The sequence below is a fragment of the Halichoeres trimaculatus genome, unplaced genomic scaffold (genome assembly GCF_033239565.1).
Source record: "Halichoeres trimaculatus isolate MK-OKI-2021-1 unplaced genomic scaffold, fHalTri1.1 fHalTri1_scaffold_20, whole genome shotgun sequence".
Classification (NCBI taxonomy): domain Eukaryota; kingdom Metazoa; phylum Chordata; class Actinopteri; order Labriformes; family Labridae; genus Halichoeres; species Halichoeres trimaculatus.
Window position 1 is genome coordinate 14,215,293 of NW_027437198.1, and position 19,622 is coordinate 14,234,914.

The 19,622-nt window shown below is 41.4% G+C and overlaps 1 protein-coding gene across 1 annotated transcript; it reads left to right on the top strand.

Annotated features, from left to right (window-relative positions):
- The first annotated feature begins 964 nt into the window (after positions 1 to 964).
- Positions 965 to 4,243, top strand: lgals2a (lectin, galactoside-binding, soluble, 2a). Its single transcript, XM_074696878.1, has 4 exons — positions 965 to 1,068; positions 2,877 to 2,956; positions 3,442 to 3,613; positions 3,713 to 4,243. The coding sequence occupies exons 1-4, from the start codon at positions 1,060 to 1,062 to the stop codon at positions 3,857 to 3,859; spliced, it is 408 nt and encodes a 135-aa protein (XP_074552979.1). The 5' UTR covers positions 965 to 1,059; the 3' UTR covers positions 3,860 to 4,243.
- Positions 4,244 to 19,622: the final 15,379 nt, after the last annotated feature.

Here is a 19,622-nt window from a genome sequence, read left to right on the forward strand (position 1 = left end):
TTTGAAAGTTAAATTTATTTAAAAAAAAAAGGTTGCAAAAGAATTTAAGCAAAACACTTTTTGGGGGGTCACATTTATTGATTAAAAAGTGGGACAGGACCAGGCTGACTCTTAATATTATAGGAGTATAAGGGTGAAGCTGGTGCAGTGGTGTAAGACTCATCTCTTTATTGAGACATCAGAGATCAGGTCCCTCGTGAAACATTGTGTAATCGTTCAAACTTCTATCATGGTGTTTCCTCTGACCTGATCCATGTTGTTTCTAAACAAACAGATAAGTTTGATGTTGATCACATGTCAGGAAAAGAGGAACAAACACTTTGAGGATCTGTTTTAAATACAAATGATTGTAATGAAAACACCTTAATAAAAATGACTGTAATGTAGAGTTTAATCTGATGAGTCTCTCTCCTCTCTGACAGGTTCATGCTTTTATCCCTCTTTACTCTCTCCTTCATGCTGCAGCTGTGTCTCTGGTATCACAAGATGAAAGTGTGTCCTGCTGCTGATGTGAGTCAGAGTTTCATCATTCTCAGGATTTTCAACATTTCTACATTTCTCTCGGGCCTTTTTTCCTCTCCTCTAACTGAAGTTAACTTTCTCTCAGGCTGCCATGTGATCCTACAGCTGCTATATACAGTAAGTGGGCATTAAGGCCATTGGCTGGGCCAAATATTTAGCTGTCTCCTTGGCAACAAATACTTTCTATTTCTGTCTGCGCTCTGGCTCCAGTTCCTCTCTCGGTCAGACTTGACAGCTCCAGGGTCCAAAGTGACAGTCTGATGTGGACTAATCATCTATCACTGATTATTTCTACTTTAATAAAGTCTGCAGTCACTCCTTACAATCTAGATTTATGGCCAAGTTTGTTATTTTGGGGCGATTACGAGACACTGACATCATTGGCTGATGTGTGTGAATGGGCTGATTGTATTTGCTGCTTGAAATGTCACTCACAGCTGCAGGAAACGCCCCTTCTGTATAAACTCTGCTGTCAGGGTGAGGCAGGGCCCTGCACCAGCCCAACTCCTCCTGAGCTGACCAACCAAACCTGCAAAGATGGAAGCCGTGAGTCTGATTTACTGATTGTTCTGTGTTGATTTTTCACTCTGTGTTATAAGACTAACACTTCAGATTCAGAGATCAGGTTTGAAAAGTGGACATGACAGCTGTGTGACATGTGCTGGCTCACATTACAGAGTGGCTGCTGATAAAAGTGCACCAGTTACTAAATCTGCAAATACTACTCCTTTTTTGTACGCGTGCTTTTCAGGGATCCAGATTTATCTAATTTCCTTTTATGGTCAAAATATTTATCGTGAGCTTGAATATTTGCACACTCATCTCCTTAAAAGTGATTCACTTTCCTCCTGCTGCAGATGCATAACAATAAGTGAGCTGTTCAGGCTGTTACATTGATTCTACAATAATTAAATTACCCTGAAAAGCTTGTTTACATCTGTCCATTTCATTCTGCCAGCCCAGCTATAATACTTTCTGCTCTCCCTGGGCTCATAAACTGAGCAGATTACAGTACAGACTCTGTATCACTCAGGCCTTTTGTTGGCTACAGAGCAGGACATGTGTTTGGAAAGGAGACAGCTGCAGGAGCATCAGGGTTAGATCACATGACAGGACAGAATGAGACAAAGTGAGGAAGAGGAGGGTGGAATAGATGATCCTGTGCTGTTTTCCATACTTTCTTTCACATAAACTTTCAGAGTTGCATTTATATAAGACATTCCTTCAGGGTGGCAGCCCCGAGGCGGAGTTCAATATTTGATGACATATGCAAACATACTTGAACATACTCCTCCAGTCAGCTGGAAACCAGATTTTGTCACTTATTGCTCAGAGGTGTTTCTTTCTCTGTGTGCAGATTCCTTCACAGCAGCATCTTCCAGCTCTGATCTCAGCTCGAGCCTCAGTGTTAGGTGTTAGTCACCAACTTTACAGTGAGACTCGAACATGGAGTCAAACTCGTGTTACTCCAAGCTTGTAACTTTCCTCTACTTTTCAAGCTGTGGTTAATCTTTGTTCATGCTTTAATTTCTTTGGTTTCACACCATCAAAACCAGAAGCAGCATAGAATAGTCAATGAATGCATCATGTGATTCTTCTTCTGACTGTTCCTACTAAACCACAACTGTCTGAACAAATGGTGAAGAGTTATAACTCCCCAGAGGGCTGATGCAGTTGCTGCTGCTAAAAATCCCCTGATACATCATTTGGCAAACGGACAAAATGTGAAACAGTAGTGATCTGTGTGTCTCCACGATAGAATTGATAGCCAGTGTTTAATTTGCTGTTGGCGGTGCAGCCCAGCGTTCCTGTGCCACATGTGCAGAAGCAGCTGAGGAGCTCTTAACGCTCCTGCTGCTTCAGCCCTAATTTCCACCGTACATCCAACATGTGCAGTGCGGGACTTATAGGAAAGTCTTTCTCAGTTTAATCATCATACCTCCTCCTCCTCTTCCACCGTGTTCAACCTCTGCCAAAACCCACGCAGTGGAAAAAAGGAGCCACAGCTACAGTAGAAGAGGACGGAGCAGAGCTTTTCCATCAATGGGAGGATAATTGAAAACAAATGTTTGGTAGTTTTTCAGGATGAAGTGAGCTGGCTGAGGCTGCTGCTGGCACTGTGCGCTGCACAAAGCTGCAGCAATAACCTAGTCTAGTAAACTCCAGGAGAGTTTCACTGTAACATCCTGAATCACCATCAACTTCTCTTCTCTTCTCTTCTCTTCTCTTCTCTTCTCTTCTCTTCTCTTCTCTTCTCTTCTCTTCTCTTCTCTTCTCTTCTCTTCTCTTCTCTTCTCTTCTCTTCTCTTCTCTTCTCTTCTCTTCTCTTCTCTTCTCTTCTCTTCTCTTCACAGGGAATGACAGTCAAGAAAATGTCCTTCAAGGTCGGGCAGACCTTGACAGTTGTTGGAGTCCCTAAGACGGATTCCTCAAAGTGAGTATCCTCCTTGATATAATGTCACGGAAGTATTACTTGAAAACTTTTAAGCAATGGGTATTTTACTCTTACCTCTCTTGAATCTGATTATTCTAGGATAATATCAGGATGTTAGTAGAAGAAGCTGAAATTCAGTGCCCTCAAAATATTTCATCAGAAAGATTTTTAGTTTCATTTCCTCCTTGGGTTTCAAGCTTACACCCTCCAAAACACTTTTCAGAGTTCCTCTTCAACCATTTCTGTGTTCCCGCAGACTGCGGTCTCTGACTTCACCGGGGTCATTATTTATTTACACTAACATAGAGATGTAGGTGTGCAATCACTCGCTCTACCTATTATCTTCCCCTCAGTTAATGTGGGAGAAATGAAGGTAGTTATAAGCAGGAGCAAACCAAACTGTGTAACAGATTGTCTTAGTAATTTGTGCAATGTGTGTCCTCTTTTTACACTAACATGTCATACATATTTACTTTATCCCCTAGTTTTGCCATCAACATCGGCCCCAGTGAACAGGAGATCACCATGCACATCAACCCTCGCTTTAACGCCCACGGAGACGAGAACACGGTGGTCTGCAACTCTTACCAGGGAGGAAAATGGTGCGATGAACATCGTGAGGGAGGGTTTCCTTTCAAACAAGGGGAGGAGTTCATGGTGAGAGCTCCTTGAACCATTTGTAAAGGTATATACCTTACATCAGCCCAGTCTGGGTGGCACAAAAAGCTCACTTTTTATGTCTTTCCTTCCTTCCAGATCACCATTGAGTTCACCCCCACAGGGTTCTTGGTGAATCTGTCTGATGGATCTCAGATCCGCTTCCCCAATCGAATTGGATTGGATAAGTACGCCTACTTAAACTTTGATGGAGATGTCCGTATCATCAGCGTTCAGATCAAGTAAACATTAGGTTAAAATCCAGCTGTAGTTTGATTTGTCTAGAATCAGATCACATGTAGCCCCAGCAGTTAGCTCCCTGACACTTAACATGTGATCATAGTGTAGTGCCTTACATGCTTAGCACATAAATATGCAAGAAGTCCGCTGTGTACATGTACACAAACTAACAAAGGAAACATGAATCTAAAAAATGTTTAAACACCAAGCAGTGCACACAGAAATAAACAGTCAGATCTACAGACTGAGAAAGAACCAAAGAAAAAGTCAGAGAGAATCAGGTGCCTTAAAACGCTGGCCGCTCTCCTGCTCTCCCTCCCAAACATTCCACATTTATAACTCGGAGCGATGCTTTTCCTGACACCAAGCATTAAAGCATTTCCTTTTATGAAACACACATGGACTTCTGTGATTCTTTAAACCTGTGTCACAATCATGGTATCTATGGAGATGGTTGCGCCACACCCAGCAGCTGATTTTGTGACCCCTGTGACTCCATTAGTTCTGTGTCTGTTGCTGCTTACACAAGCCTGAAGGATATGATCATTCACCATGATATCCAGCAGGTGTCGCCATTGCTTTTTTAAAGCTTATGCTGGAGCTGCAGAGGGAAGTTGTTTCAGGTCACAGAATTGATGTTTAAGGTTGTTTGGAATTTTTAAAAAGTAGAAATTATTTCTGTGGATTTGTGACCATGTGTTGCAGATTATTTGAGGTTTTTTTTCCTCTGATAGGTCCAGAACTTATAGTTTTATTTTAATTAATCCTGGTTCGACTTATAGTTTGATGACGTAAGAAAGATGGAATGTAATTGAGGAAACAAGAGAAGTCCAGGTAATTAGAATAAAGAACCAGGAAAAAGATGCTTCAACATGAAACGCGGAGAAATATCTTGGACAAAAAAAATTGATCTAAGACAGGGGTGGCCAACCAATCAGAGACCAAGAGCCTGCCTATCTATCTATCTATCTATCTATCTATCTATCTATCTATCTATCTATCTATCTATCTATCTATCTATCTATCTATCTATCTATCTATCTATCTATCTATCTATCTATCTATCTATCTATCTATCTATCTATCTATCTATGAGAGCACATAAAGCGATTGAGAGGAGCACATGTAGAGAAAAGAAACTGAAACTTAAGTATCAATCTCGTCACCCAAGTATTGATCAATACTGGTCCCAACGTTTGCAACAATTTATCAGTTTTATGAGTGGACTGAAGAGCTGCACACCAAAAGGCAAAGAGTCACATGCGGTTCACGAGCCACAGGTTGGCCACCCCTGATCTAAGAGCTCAGTTTATCTGTAGCTGAGCAGTTTGATGTGCTCATACATGACCCGGGTCAGAGGAGGAAATAAAACCAGAGCAGGGCCTTGAGGTGTGCAGCAGTTCACACAAAGCACCTTTTTATATGCTTGTGTGTGTGTTTGAGAGACTCGTGAGTGTTATTATAATGGTATCTGATGTAACAGTAGGCAACGTGTGTGTAAGGCTGAATTTAAAGGAGCCAAACAGAGGAGAGAAAATGCAGAGCAGAGTTTATGTGTGAAAACAGGTTCCTATGCTCCGATCCTCCACAACTACCAGAGAGTGTGTCTGCGGCTTTAATACGAGCTTCTCTCTGACGTGCTTTCTGACACTCATGCAGGCTACTGTGTTTGTGTGTGTGATCTGTGAGGTCTAATCATCAGTTCTTAGCTACCTGTGAAAGTCAAAGGTCATCTCTCCAGAGGAGTCAGAAGAGCAGGGTTGCTTTCTGTGTTGGCCACTCTCCCCCCTCCCCTCTCTCCTCTTCAGAGCCGTCTCTTGTGCTCCCCCTCTCTCCTCCCTCATCCATCCCTCCCCTCACTCTCTTAATTGGAAATAATTCATTTCACACTTCCCAGCTTCATTATTTTTTGGCAGACAAGATCAATATTCAGGGAGCTGTGTTTTTAGAGAACAAGATGTGTTTGTGTTTAAAGTAGGCCAGGCTCCAGACTCCTCACCGTATGTTAATATCTACTTCTCCATCCTTCTGCTCCATATTGGAATCTATTTTCAGACATATCTGTCACATTTAGGTCCAAGAACGGGGATTTTACTCTTTTGCTTGTTTTGCTTCTTGTTCATTTTCACTGCCTGTGCTGTTTCTCCTTAAATCCATTATCAAGCGCCCAAAGTGCCCCGCTGTGGGATTTAAAAAAAAACAAGAACAAAACCTCTGTGGGAAATTTTTATATGATCTGTCACTCTCTTTTTTCACTTCCCACACACTAATGTTTACATTTATATTTTAAAGTGATATGTTTAAACATATGATCAATACATGTAAGGAAGAGGCTGAAGAAAGAATCTGTTTCATCATGCTGTGTGTTTAACTGTGTGTGTGTGTGTGTGTGTGTTCAGACTCACCCTGATGCTTGTGTGAAGGACATCCCTGCAGCCTTAAACACACATCCAATCAATCATTCAGATTAAAGCATTCAAATTAGTCTGCCCTGGAGACACACACACACACACACACACACACACACACACACACACACACACACACACACACACACACACACACACACACACACACACACACGTATGTAAATAAGTGTTATTCCAGTAGGAAGAAAGCAAGCATATGTCGTGTTGTCAGTGTTTTAATCTTGTGGATGTTTAACACGTCGCCGTGTTAGCTTCACCTGTGCCTTGTCACTTCTTCAGTGTGAGTGAATGTGATGAAATGTGTGGAATAGAATGATTCACCGCAGCTTACATAAAACCTTTGTCTATATTTAGCGCCAGCATGACTCCAGATTTTTTGCACTGAAGCTATCAGCCACACATTGAGATGTGCGTGGGCCCGCCCTGAGCTGACTGCGGTCCTGGTTTCATGTTCTGCATCCCTGCCTCACCTCAGGCTCCTGTTTATCAGAGGAACATGACAATACATAAACACAAAGAAACCTGTTGGACTGCAGCATTGTGAAATTGTAACCTCGGGGAGTTAAATACACGCTTCAAGTTTATTTATTTGTACAGAAACAATCATGAAAAAAAGAAACACAAATGGAAAAGCAGAAGAAGAGAGAAGCCCCAGAGGACTGCTGACAGTCGTCTTTAAAAGCACTGAGGATAAATACTTATCACCAACAGCAAACACAAAAACAAAAACAGAAAGGTAGATAAACCTGGATTTTTTTTGAAGATAAGCATCTTTGATGAAAACACTCTCAGACACTTTTCTGTTGAAATGTTTGTTTATAAGCATTTGACTGATGATACGGTGGGTTATTTTACTTTGCAACATTAAACTATGTGGGGAAAGGTTATAAATAGAGATGCTCAGCTACTATGAAACATGAGAATATAAAAAAAAAACAGCCTTTACGGTATGCTCCATTTTTAAAGATGGTTCCAAAATCCAGTACAATACACGTAAATATAATCTTTTAACACATTACTCAAAAGAATTAAGTATACAATTTCACATGCACTACAGTTACCATTTTCGGTCGACTCAAGGCAAAGTCTCTGTGACAACAAAGTTTAATGGTGAGAAGAAAGAGTTTGCACAGAGTTTTTATTTTTCACTACCGAAAACAACTTCTGTGATTAATTTTGTAGTGATGGTGGACACAGGAGCCTAACTGTCAGACAGAAAAAGGACAGAAGAGCAGAAGGAAGCTAAACAGGACAGTGATAGATCACGAGCTAAAGGCTAACTCAGGGGCTAAACTGTTTGTGCTAGTGTTCATGCCAATCCACATGCAGCAGTTATTCTGAAGTGGTCTGTTCAAACTCACGAGTTTATCAATAAAATGAAGAGTGATGTTACGTTAGCTCTGCTTGGTAGATGACTGACAGGACATAACCAGGATCTGCTAACTTTAATAGTTACAGACATGTAGCAGCGTTTAATTAGCAGGCTACGAAACTACGGTACAAAGTTAGCTTGTCACATTCTAATCAACAGCACTACATAACTGTTGATAAATACACTACCTTATCATGTTATATAAGAACAGTAGTGTAAGGAGATTCAATCTTCACTCATTTGCTTTAAAACAAACATAAGCCTTGTGAAGAGTCATGTTATCACAACAGGGTCAACAGTGTCATAACAATCCACTTCAAAATAGGCTTCACAGCCTGTTTAAGATTGTAAGTTATATCTACTTTGGTATAAATTAATTACTGTTAAAGCGTTCAGTAGACTTATTATTCAAATGTGTTTGCAGCACTTAAGATTTTTAGTTAAGACAACACAACTTCTCATGTTTTATTACTTACTTAAAGCAACTGGTTTACTTACAGTGTAAAAGGCAGTATAGAATAGAATAGGATAGAATAGAACTTTATTGTCATTGTAACAAGTACAACAAAATTGAGGAGTCACAGCAGCAATCAAGTAAACAAAAGTAAGAAAGTGTATAGAAAGTGCAAAAAGGTCCATAAGAAAATAGATGGTGACAGCTTGTCCATCATTGTCCAGTTCAGCCAGCCTCCACCTCCACAGGGTCCAGGACTGAGCTTCTTCAGCAGTCTGTTCAGTCTCTGTCTCCTGGATCCTGTCTGCTCACAGCAGGTGAAGCTCTTCCAATGTGGTGTTGGTGTCTGATGTTAGCTCCGTTAGCCATGTCTGTGAATAGCATGATGCTAATCTGTCCTCTGGTAATCCCTCTGTTTCTGGGTTAGCACAGCTAGCTCGTCCATCTTATTGGAGATAGATCTTATGTTCCCAATAACGATGGATGAAAGGACAGGTCCATGTTGTCGCTTCTTAGTTCACACCTGAGAACCAGCATGTTGTCCTCACCTCCATCTTGTCAACTTGTGAGAAGACATCAGGCCTTGCAGTTAGCATTGACATGCTACAAGGCTAACAGCTGAGTTAATGCAGGATCTCCAGACAAACACAGGAGAAAAAGTAGTAAAAATATCACTGAAGCCACAAAAAGTTTGGTGTCCATGACCAACAAATGAGCCATACAAAGTACTGATCCACCCCAAATACAAAGATTACGAAAAAGAGACGAAAAATGACAAGAAAGAAGAGAGAGCTGCTGCAAAAGGCTACCGTAGCCAACAGATAACATTGACTAAGTCCTCTTGTTATTAACTTGGTAATTTGTTTTACAACACATTCTGAATTCAGTTTCATGATACTTCAAACAATCTGAAAACATATAGCTGTACATAGAGCTACTAAGTGAATACAAACTTAGGCCAATTTTAAGAGATGATGAAACTGTTTTATAATGTAACCGAAATGAGTGAAAACCCCAGATCTAACTGATCCACCTTCAACTATGCAGAGAAATATTATAAAACGTAAAACTTGTACTGAACAGGGAGTTTTCACTGTGAGTCATTAACCATCTGAGACACTCAGCTAGATAATGTACGGGACCCTGTGAGGTTCAAGTCAATTTTCACGCCAGGGTAACCAAAACAGTTTAAAATGAACACGCTCTCTGTGATTATCATTGTTGTCCTTTGAGCCTATTTGTTTTAATATTTCTCTTTAATAGAGTTCAATGAGGTGTTTAGTGTTTCTAAAGGATAAGGGTTGTTGAATCAAGGATTTATGTCTTCATTACACTATTTATTCTGAGTGTGTGAGAGAGTGTGTGTGTGTCTCAAGACCAAGCTGTAACATAATCACAGCCCGTTGAGTCAGAGCTGTGAACGGACCTGCTAAGTGTCACAGAAAAGAGATTCTCTTTTGTGAACTTGTGGTCAGACTCACTTTGATATTCTCTGATTGCACACTGCGTCCGCCGTGACCCTGAACACAACCTGAGTCTCTGACCAGAACCAGATATAATGTCTCTTTATAAATATCTGTAGACTGAGACAAAGCTCACTGTCTTCCTCTGCTGACTCTGAAAGACTTCACTAGAATCAAGTGGAGAGAGAGAGGAGAGCTGCTTTAATTTACATAAAGATGTGTTTTTCTGCACTTACAGACTTTATATTTACCTCTGTATTCATGAGGAGTACTCTGTACCTCTCAGTCGGAAAAAGGTGGAAGCCTGAGGGGGGTCTGGGTTTTGTCCTGCAGGTCAAACTGCTGAATAGCCCTGACAGCCATGCAGAGAGCACCATCACTGACCTGCCCCACAGTGACAGAGAGTGTGTCTGTGTGTAAGGGTGCAGACATGTGCACAGCAGCACAGGTGACCTTTTACACTCAACACAGAGGATCGTCCAATGCTCCACTGCACCTCTTTGGGTCAGATATGAGAGCTGCTGCAGCAGAGACAGCTGAGAAGATGTGTTTTTCAGATGTTCTGTGCAGTCTGTGTGGAGTATGCACTGCAGAGTCTAAGCCTCTGACCTCCAACCACATTAGTTATTCACCTCACACATGTGTCAAAGTCACTCACCTTGTTTGCTTGAGTTGTCCTCTGGGACTGAATGAAACTCATTAGCATACCGATCCAACAGACATGAACTGACAACCTGTGGCGTGATTTCTAGAGACTTTCAAGTCTGGAGCAGACATCAAGGCTTGTTTGGTGCTAAAGGCCAAACTGAAACTGACTTAGATTGAATTTTAAATCTTTATCTCTCCTGATACCGAATGGTTCTTTGAAACTGTGCCTTCATACGGTCTGTGCCACTCAGCTGTATTTCCACAGAGCATCAGAGCTGCAGGGTGGGTGACAGGGAGCTCTGGCCTGATGGCTCAGCTCAATCATGTGCAGGCACACGGCTTTATGTTCTTTCTTACACACTTCACGTACTTAGCTTTCATACAGGTGTCATTCAGCCTCATGTTCAATATTCTTTCTCATACCAAACCTTCAAACATTTGGCTGCAGAACACTCACAGCAGTTTTGCAAGTCAAATCCCTGCTACTTTGTGCAATCAGCAGGGATATAAATTTACCTCTACTTAATATGTGAAGAGTCACTTTGAGGTAATGCTTTCATTATTTAAATGTAAAGTCCACAATGGAAAGAATCTGTATTTAACATCCACATGAACTCAGAGAGAGGAGTAGTCATGGTTTTTTTAAATCTGACCACCTCCTGAACCCTGAGAGATTCAATCCGATCCAACTTTATTTGATAAGCACTTTAAAACAGGCACCGTTGACCAAAGTGCAGAAGAATACACAAATAAATAAAATACATAGCAGCTAACAAATGATAAAATAACACTACATGTAAAATACAAAAATAATTTTTTAAATATTAAACATAAGAAAAAGGCATGCAGAGGAGCAATCAAAAAAAGAAATAAAGTTGGCGACTACTATGTGTCAAAGCCCAGGGAAAACAGATGAGTCTTAAAAAGAGATTTGAAAAGACGCAGAGAAGAGGCTTAGTTAATGTGCTGTAGTACCACCTTCCAAAGTTTTGGTGCCACAAAAGCAAACGTGCAGTCCCCTCTGAGCTTCCACTTGGTCTTTGGCACCTTTCAGAGCAGCTGATCAGCTGACCTAAGAGAGCAGGTAGGTGTACATGGAGGTAGAGCAATGCAAGACTATTGACTTCATTCCTTTTCTGGTTAAACTGGTATAAATGCGAGCTGGTTCACTAGAAAGCACCAAGGTTTAGAGAATCAAGAATCCAGTTCCAGAACCAACACCATGCAAGTGAAAGCAGTTGTTGTGTTGGCGAATTGTTTAATTCTTCAACTTAATTTCTTCAGGCGCCTCTCCTTCTGGGTCAGACTCTGGATCAAACTAGTCTGACTGAACCATGGCGCTTCTATGAGCCATATCTACGCACTCTCTGTAAACACTGCAGCATGGTACTGGAGCGAAAGTCACACCCTTGTCCAAAGAAGTTGTGAAGGAGGCGTGGACAGTGCAGCTCATTATCATTTAGAGCTACGCCCACAGAAACAGCTTGTTCTCAGGAGCGCTTGGGAGAGGGGATTTACAGAGAGGCTGAAGTCCAGAATATAACTGGATTTTCAGGCAAAAAACTTTAAATTGACTGTCCTGGGACCTCTAGAATAGAATAGAATAGAAAATACTTTATTTATCCCCAAGGGGAAATTCAGGAGTCACAGCAGCAATCAAGTAAACAAAAGTAAGAAAGTGTATAGAAAGTGCAACAAGGTCCACAAGAAAATAGATGACGCTTCCCGTCCACCACTCTCCAGCCCAGCCAGCCTCCACCTCCACAGGGTCCAGGACTGAGCTTTTTCAGCAGCCTGTTCAGTCTCTGTCTCCTGGATCTTGTCTGCCCAAAGCAGGTGAAGCTCCTCCAATGTGGCGCCGGCGTCCGATGTCAACTCCGTCAGCCACGGCTGTGAAGAGCACGATGCCGCTGGTTTGGCACGGCTAGCTCGTTCATCCCACCAGAGACAGATCCCACATTCCCAACAAGGATGGATGAAAGGACAGGTCCATGTCGTCACTTCCCTGCTCACACCTGAAAACCAGCACATCGTCCTCATCTCCTTCTCCTCACCTTGAGGGAACTCATCAAGCCCTACACCAGTTAGCATTGACATGCTACAGGCTGCTAACAGCTAATTTCACATGTAAACAATGCAGCCATGGTTACATGTAGGATCTCCAGACAAACACAGGAGAAAAGTAGCAAAAATATCACTGAAGCCACAAAAAGCTTGGTGTCCATGACCAACAAATGAGCCATACAAAGTAATGATCCACTCCAAATACAAAGATGATGAAAAAGAGACGAAAAAAATTACAAGAAACAGACAAAGACGAGAGAGCTGCTGCAACAGGCAGCTACTTGGGCAGCGCAAAGGACCAACGAAAAGGACCTAATCTAAGACCTGTTTGAACTTGTTGAAAAGTTGCATAATGTGGGACCTTTAAATAAAGGATATAATAATAATCCTTCAGTGATTCATTGAGATGAATACTGGGTTTATTGAAAATTTTGGATACTTGGGTTGCTGGATTTCTTTTGAAACACTTTTCGAGTTTAGACTTCAATGATGTAGCATTTCCATGAGTTGTTGATAAAATTGTAGGAGTTCTATGATTCATATTTCTAATGCGACTGCAGGAACACTCAGTATGCGCCTCATCCAAAGAAACCAGGTTGCTCATTCCACCAGCTGAGGGGATAAAAGACGAAGCTGCATAAACTTTTTGTGCTCAGACTTTGTCAAAGCGGTGCTGTCAAACAAAACATTGTTCAAAGTGACTGCAGTGATGGAGCTGACAGGACTGTGACTGTGGGTGTGCATCAGCGACAGCGCAGGCAGAAGGAGCCTCAGTCTCCACTCTGCTGTTAATCCAGATATAGCACCCTTGTTAGTTTGCTCAGCGCTGACTGTAAACAGAAGAACTTCAAACTGAACGTTCTCTGACATCCTCTTCCCCATCTGTCTCTTTAGTCCAATGCTGGCTGGCTTTGTCGAGCAGCTTGCATACACATGTCCGCCTTATTGTCTCCCAGTTGCTCTTATTCATGAGTCTCATCCATCCTCTCGTATTACTATCAGCGACACTGGCGAGAACATGTGAGCTCAGGAGCATTCAAGCTCAGCGAGGGATCTGCTCATCTCTGCGAGCGCCGTAACAGCTTTCTGTGCTGTGAGAATATGTCCCAGTTTGACTGTTTTATCAAAATTAGCCTCATGCATCAGTTTTCCTCATAATCCTTTCTAAAACCTTTTTTACTCAAGACCTTTCTTTGTGTTTAACATCTAACAGAACAGGCGTAAACAGCTAACTGGAAACCTTTATAAGCCAGTGTTGTGTTTTTGAATGTCTGATTCTTTCCACTCTGATTTCATCACCTCTGCTCCAGTCTGGACTTATCTTTCCCAAACCCTCTCTGCTTCCCTCCACTTCTGCAGAAACGTCCCCCCCATAATCTGTTTTTCTCCAGGTTTACTCACACTCACCCCCTCGGGGCAGGGTGAGTCAGGTGTGACCACGTCCCTGGCTCAAAGAGCTGCAGCAGGCTCAGATCTCCACACTGTGAAGCACACATTCCCAGGTTTCCGGTCAGATACAGCTTTTCATTTCTCTCTGACTGTTACTGCCATACCAGCTGTGCTGTGGTCAGGCCTGTGAGTGTGTGTGTGTGTGTGTTTTCTTACATTAATAAACGTGGGAACGGGATATGATAACAGTGTGTGTAATTTTAAAGTGTCTTTGACTGTGCACTGTAAATTGTGTTTTTGCATGTTTGTTATTTCAACATATTATCTTAAGCCAGTTGAACAAATGATTGCAGAGGCTGTTATAATAACATGATATTATTAGTTGAAAATGTTTCAACAACAAAATAAATGCTAAATTAAAAAAACAAGTCCAGCTGAATGAATATTCTATGTCAACTTGATTTTGGAGGCAGTGCCGGGATAAAACGCTTGCGTCATCACGTTTTTGTGAAATGCATTATGGGAAGCAGCCCATAACGTCGTCAGCGACACTGGCATGTGCTCGGTCAGACGCATCCCGCGGACGACATTTTGCTTTTGAGTTGATGCAGTTACAACACCTGTTTTACTTGGTGAACTCACGATTTGTTCTAACCACACCGCAGACTGTGAACGTGGGAGCAGAGGAAAAACGGGTCAAGACGTTTTTGGTGAGTTCTCTTTGCTTTTCTGTCGAGTTTAGAAATGTTTAGTGGTGGTTTAACATGGTAACGATAAAAAGCTAGCGTGTTTAGTCCTTGGTTAGTGCTAGGGCTGTCACTTTATATTCGGTATTCGAATAAACCTTCGAATATGGGGGTAAATATCCGTAACCGTACAGTGTTTCCCATTAATTAATGAGACTGTGGCCGCCACAGTGTCATTTGGCTATGCCACGGTCTCATTTGGAGAAAAAAATACGATGCGTCACTCTGTCAGACCATTACACAGCTGTACTTTCCTACCGCACGTTAACAGGCGAGAACAAGAGTGCGCGCGCACTGGTCACGCTCATAGACGTCGCTCTTTACTTGGTACGTTTGGCGCTAACCAGATTCCAGCACACTGGAGCGGGACGTCTGACTCTAAGTTTCAGTGCAACTTCTTTTTTTGGCATTAGAGCCCATGCTAACTGCGGTCGTGGACACAGTATCTCACAGTATCGCCCCCCTGCTCGGGAAGAGGAACGGCTGCACCGCGCATGTCTCGGTACCAGAGTTTCAGTGACGAGAGCGGCCGCACTGTTTTAATATCACAGCGCATTCAGAGTCAGTGCAGGCACACAGTACAATCACCTGTTACCATACCAACGAGCTGCTGCTTATTATTTCATATTCTCCTCTCCTGGGGCCTCAATTATTGCAGCGAAGTCCTCTTAAGTTTCACTTATGACGAAAAGGCAAAACGTGCATACCACCGAAACATATACACTCTTTTCAGATCTATCAGACTCTGCGTACACACGGCTGCACGCTATTCTCCGTGATAAATCACACCACTCCGAGAAAAGTATGAATGTGGTGAGCGCGCCTCCTTTCCCGCATTCAGCGTGCCCGAACTTTACCATATATGGTCAATGCAAATCAGTACGTGCATATTAAGTAGCCATGTGCGTTTTTGTAGTGACGTCAGCGTAAGACGGTAAACACAACATACGGAGAGAGCATGGAAGAGGATGAATTTCTCTCCAAGCCAGATACACAGCAATATCAGGAAATATCAGTCAGAAAATGATCTTGCATTGATTTAGGCTACATTTTGTGATGAAGTGGGCCTCAGCAGATTAAGAAATCTTTATTTATTTAGACTATTTTCTGCAGTCAATGTAGCTTGTTTTTATCTACACTCACAGGTTGAAGCAGAATTTGCTCGCCTTACATCAGTTGACCTGAAGGGCTGCCTCTTTGCCGGGCTGGACCAGCATATGACAAGGTTCCTGGAGCTGTACAGAGCAAAGAGTGGCATTGAAGGCCTAACCAGGCTGTTGAGATCTCTCGATGATAATGTAAGTGTAAAGGAATTGTTTTTTCATCAATGCCTTTCACACTTGTTAGGATCTTCCACACTGTATTTGTGAAACTTCTTTCTTGGGCACTGTTTTAGGAAGCGGATTTAGTGATAACTGAGTTACTTGACTCAGCGTTACAGGAAACTCAGGGTTTTTTGTTTCAGAAAGCTGGTTCAGCTCAGCTCTGAGTCAGTCACCATGGCACCATACTCTGTGAACCTAATCTGGTTTGGAGCAGGTTATTATCCAGATTGAGATCACAAAGTATAAAAGTTCTGCCTCATGACCGATAAGTTCTCTTGGCAAATGAATCACCGATTTAGTGAGACAGTCTGATCAGCTGACAGAGGGCTGTCAGTCCTTCAATGAAAGCGAGAGAGAATATGCATCTGTCTCTTTTATGCTCATTAAAAAAGTCAGGAGCCTGTCTTAATTTTATTGAAGATTATTATCTTTTTTTTTTTTTTTTTTCGGACGCAGTGCATGCATTTTATTCACAACCTAACTCTCTGCATTGCAAGTACACCACAGAATTGCATGTGAGCAACACATCAGTTTAGGAATAAAATGTGATTAGAGCCATCCCATGGAGCAGTGGTTTTATTTAATGTCAATGCTGCTGTCAGATATGACTATGTCTGTGATAGGTCAGATGCTGCCAACTTTGCCTGTTTGATGTGAATGCGCTAATGTCCAGACTGGGAAACCCAGGATCAATTTCAGAGTTGATAAGCCCCTTTGTGTGACTGTTTGGTGTGATCACGACTGCTTGGTTAAGTGAAGCTGGGTAACTGAAAGATACCCTGGGTCTGTTAAACCTGCTTCGTAGTGCAGGCCCCAGATCTCAAAAAATGAAGAAAACACTTACAAGCATGGTGGATCATTGAAGTCTTTTAGTATTAAATTTGATTTTAAAAATGTGAGGCCACAACATGTCTTAATGTCTTATTTTTACTTGAGCGGTCTTCAACGCTGTTTACAATCGTATAGAAATGCCAGTTATTGAGTACTGTTTTTTTTTTTCTAAACAGAGCTTGAACCACCATAAGAGGACAGTTCTCCTGCTGGGCCTTCCGCACTTCCTCAAGGAGAAATCCTCCGGATTTTTCAAGACTGTCAAGGTAAGCATGTTTTATGTCTTTATTGTAGTGGTAAAGAATAATTTGAGGTAAAATTGCTTGTTGGACCTGCATAGTGGTGCCTACAAAATACATGCTATAAGCATGTGCTTTCTGTAGGTGTTGGACAAAAATATGAACTCCGATGTTGAATTAATTCTCTTCACGACACAGATTTTTCTGCTCTTGGCTCACGCAACTAATTCTTTCCCCTTTTTGAAAAAAAAAAAATATTCTCAAGGCAGTGTAGAGCACGGTTGCTGCAGTGACTCAGTCCCTTAGCTGCATGTCAAACCCCCTCTCACTTTCACTCTGCATCCTTGTCTCTCTCATGCTGTCCCTTTAAAATTAATATATAAAGCTCAGGGAAAAAAAACAAACAAAAAAAGTTCAACAATGTCTCCTGAGCTGGTGGCAATGAGAAATTTAAATGAATTTTCCTTCTCTGTGGCAAACATTGCACACCATTCCTTTACAAAAAATGTCTGAAAAGATCTGTCCAGCTTAGATCATCAAAATCAAGTTTATTCACCGAGTTTGGAAAATTTTGTTCTGTGGCCCGTTTAGTAGGGTGATGATTGTTATCAACATGTCTGAAATGGTAACCTTGTTTCTGTTTTTTTTGTTGATGTCAACATACATACATTGCTAACAGAACAATTTTGGATGGTAATATATTTCTGCCTTCTTCAAAATCTTGTGTAGGCCACAGATGGTGAGGACACGTTCAGAAAGGGTATGAAAGTTGGTGTTGTGATGGTGAAGGATGGAGGAGACATCGTTGACACAGTAGTGGTTCTCAAGGAAGCAGTGAACCTGTCGGATCTGAAGGACATCCCACGTGCCATGGCTTTGCTGATGGGTCTTCTTTACTCTCTCAAGACTATCCAAAAGAACTAAGGTACACGTTTGAAGTCATTCAAAAGGTCCTGATGAACATTGGTGGAGGACAGTGTTCAGTTGACAGTTTTTAACAAGACCCTAATCCTTAGTTGTTCTGACCTTACACTGTTTGTTTACATTGTTCTTTATTTACAATTGTCAAGCAGTTCAGTAGTCCCATATAGAGGCTCAACTGTTACACTTACTCACAGTCCTTTGCTTCCTCAGTTTTTGCCCCTCTGAGTAAATGCCCTGTTCTCCAGCTGTGTATTCCGCATCTGTTGACTGTGAATTGTGACTTCACACTTTAGTGTTTGAAATGTATCATTCACATCCATTTACTGCTGTTGTTATTCATTATGTTTGTGAACTGCTGATGTCGTAGGCAGAGGGGGGTAGGGGGTTGGACTGACGTACACACACGCAGACTTGATTAAAAGTGTGATTGTTGTTCAAAATGCCTTGGGTTGGCAATGTCATGCAATGCAGCAATAAATGTTGAACTTGTTGCTTGTGAATTGCTGTTTGTCATATTTCTCTTTGAAACAAACTTGATATAGGCATTTGTTACAGTCTGTTGCATTTATTGTACTAAGAAAATGTTAGTACAACAGGAAACATTAGTTATGTTGAAATGGAAATTTAAGTTCAAAGAAATATTGAATTATATTAAGTAGATTAATTTAATTTAAATAACGTGACATTTTTAATTAAGCTAAAATGGATTTGCATATTAAAATAACAACCATAAAAAGTTCAGTCAATGACTCCAAGTCAACTTAACTGAAATTAAAGGGTTTACTCAACTTAATATCTTAATTAAGCTGGAATACATTTACAGGTTCAGACAACTATCATAAGTAGTTCAACCAACTAACAAATCCAATTCAGTTTAACTGAAACAAGAGTTTAAACAACTGACCATTTTAAGTGAACTGAGAGATTTGCAGGTTCAAACAACTACCTGAAGGTGTTAAGTCAATTATGAAATCTAAATCAATGAAACTAATGCAGATTTTTACACAACAAGGAATGTTTAATGAAGATGACAAATAATTCTTTTTCATTTAACTTAGATTTTTAAGGCAGCCCTTTCACTCATAATTTTAAGTTGAAACAACATGTTACATTTTACAGTGTGTGTTTGTAGAAGTGAAGGTATTTTTATGCATTCATTTCAGACTCCTGTTTGTTGTTTTGTGAACGTTCATGAAAACACAATCTTAGCTGCCAGAGAATCTTGTTGGATCATATTTCTCAGGTGGGTGCAGACACACTCGCTCTTCTCTTTTTAATCTCTCTGCCCTGTCTTCATCCCTCTGTATTTTTTGTTCATTTCTCCACCTTAACGTTAAACCCACACACTCCCACCTTTTCCGGCCTCCGCCCTCACACCACAGAGGCCTCCTCTGTGCTCCACTTGCTACTTTTCTCGCATGTCTCCCTGAATGTTTGGATCGATAAGAGCCGGCTGCGTAATAGAATTAGGCTCCAATGGAAAGTACAAACTAGCTTTCTATTTACTAAATCCCCCCAGGGGGGTTCAGGGTGGGTAAAGAGCAGACTGTGAAATGAGACTGTAGTTGCAGGTGTATGTGCACGCTGTTGATGCGTACAGTCGTGTGTAGGTGTGCGTGTTTGCACAGGAGGGGAAGAGATGCTGTAAATAGACTTGAAATGGAGTGGAATTGGTTTAAATTCTACAGCTGCTCTGTTGGTGTCACATAGAGGACTTTTTCTGAAGTGAGTGTTGGTGTAGACAGTGGGAATCAGAGCTCTCTGTTAGTAAGAGACCTTAAATCTGTGTTCACAAACAGTTCACATGTTCAAACAGTGTCTGAGTGAGACACCTAGCAGAAAAAAGGCCAGTATGGTAGCACAAACTTAGACCCATGACTTAATA

What these genes read in the sequence shown, in the direction of transcription:
- lgals2a (XM_074696878.1), top strand. An exon ending in CCTAAGACGGATTCCTCAAA is followed by an intron (nt 2,957 to 3,441) that starts GTGAGTATCCTC and finishes TTTATCCCCTAG; the next exon opens with TTTTGCCATCAACATCGGCC. An exon ending in AACAAGGGGAGGAGTTCATG is followed by an intron (nt 3,614 to 3,712) that starts GTGAGAGCTCCT and finishes CCTTCCTTCCAG; the next exon opens with ATCACCATTGAGTTCACCCC.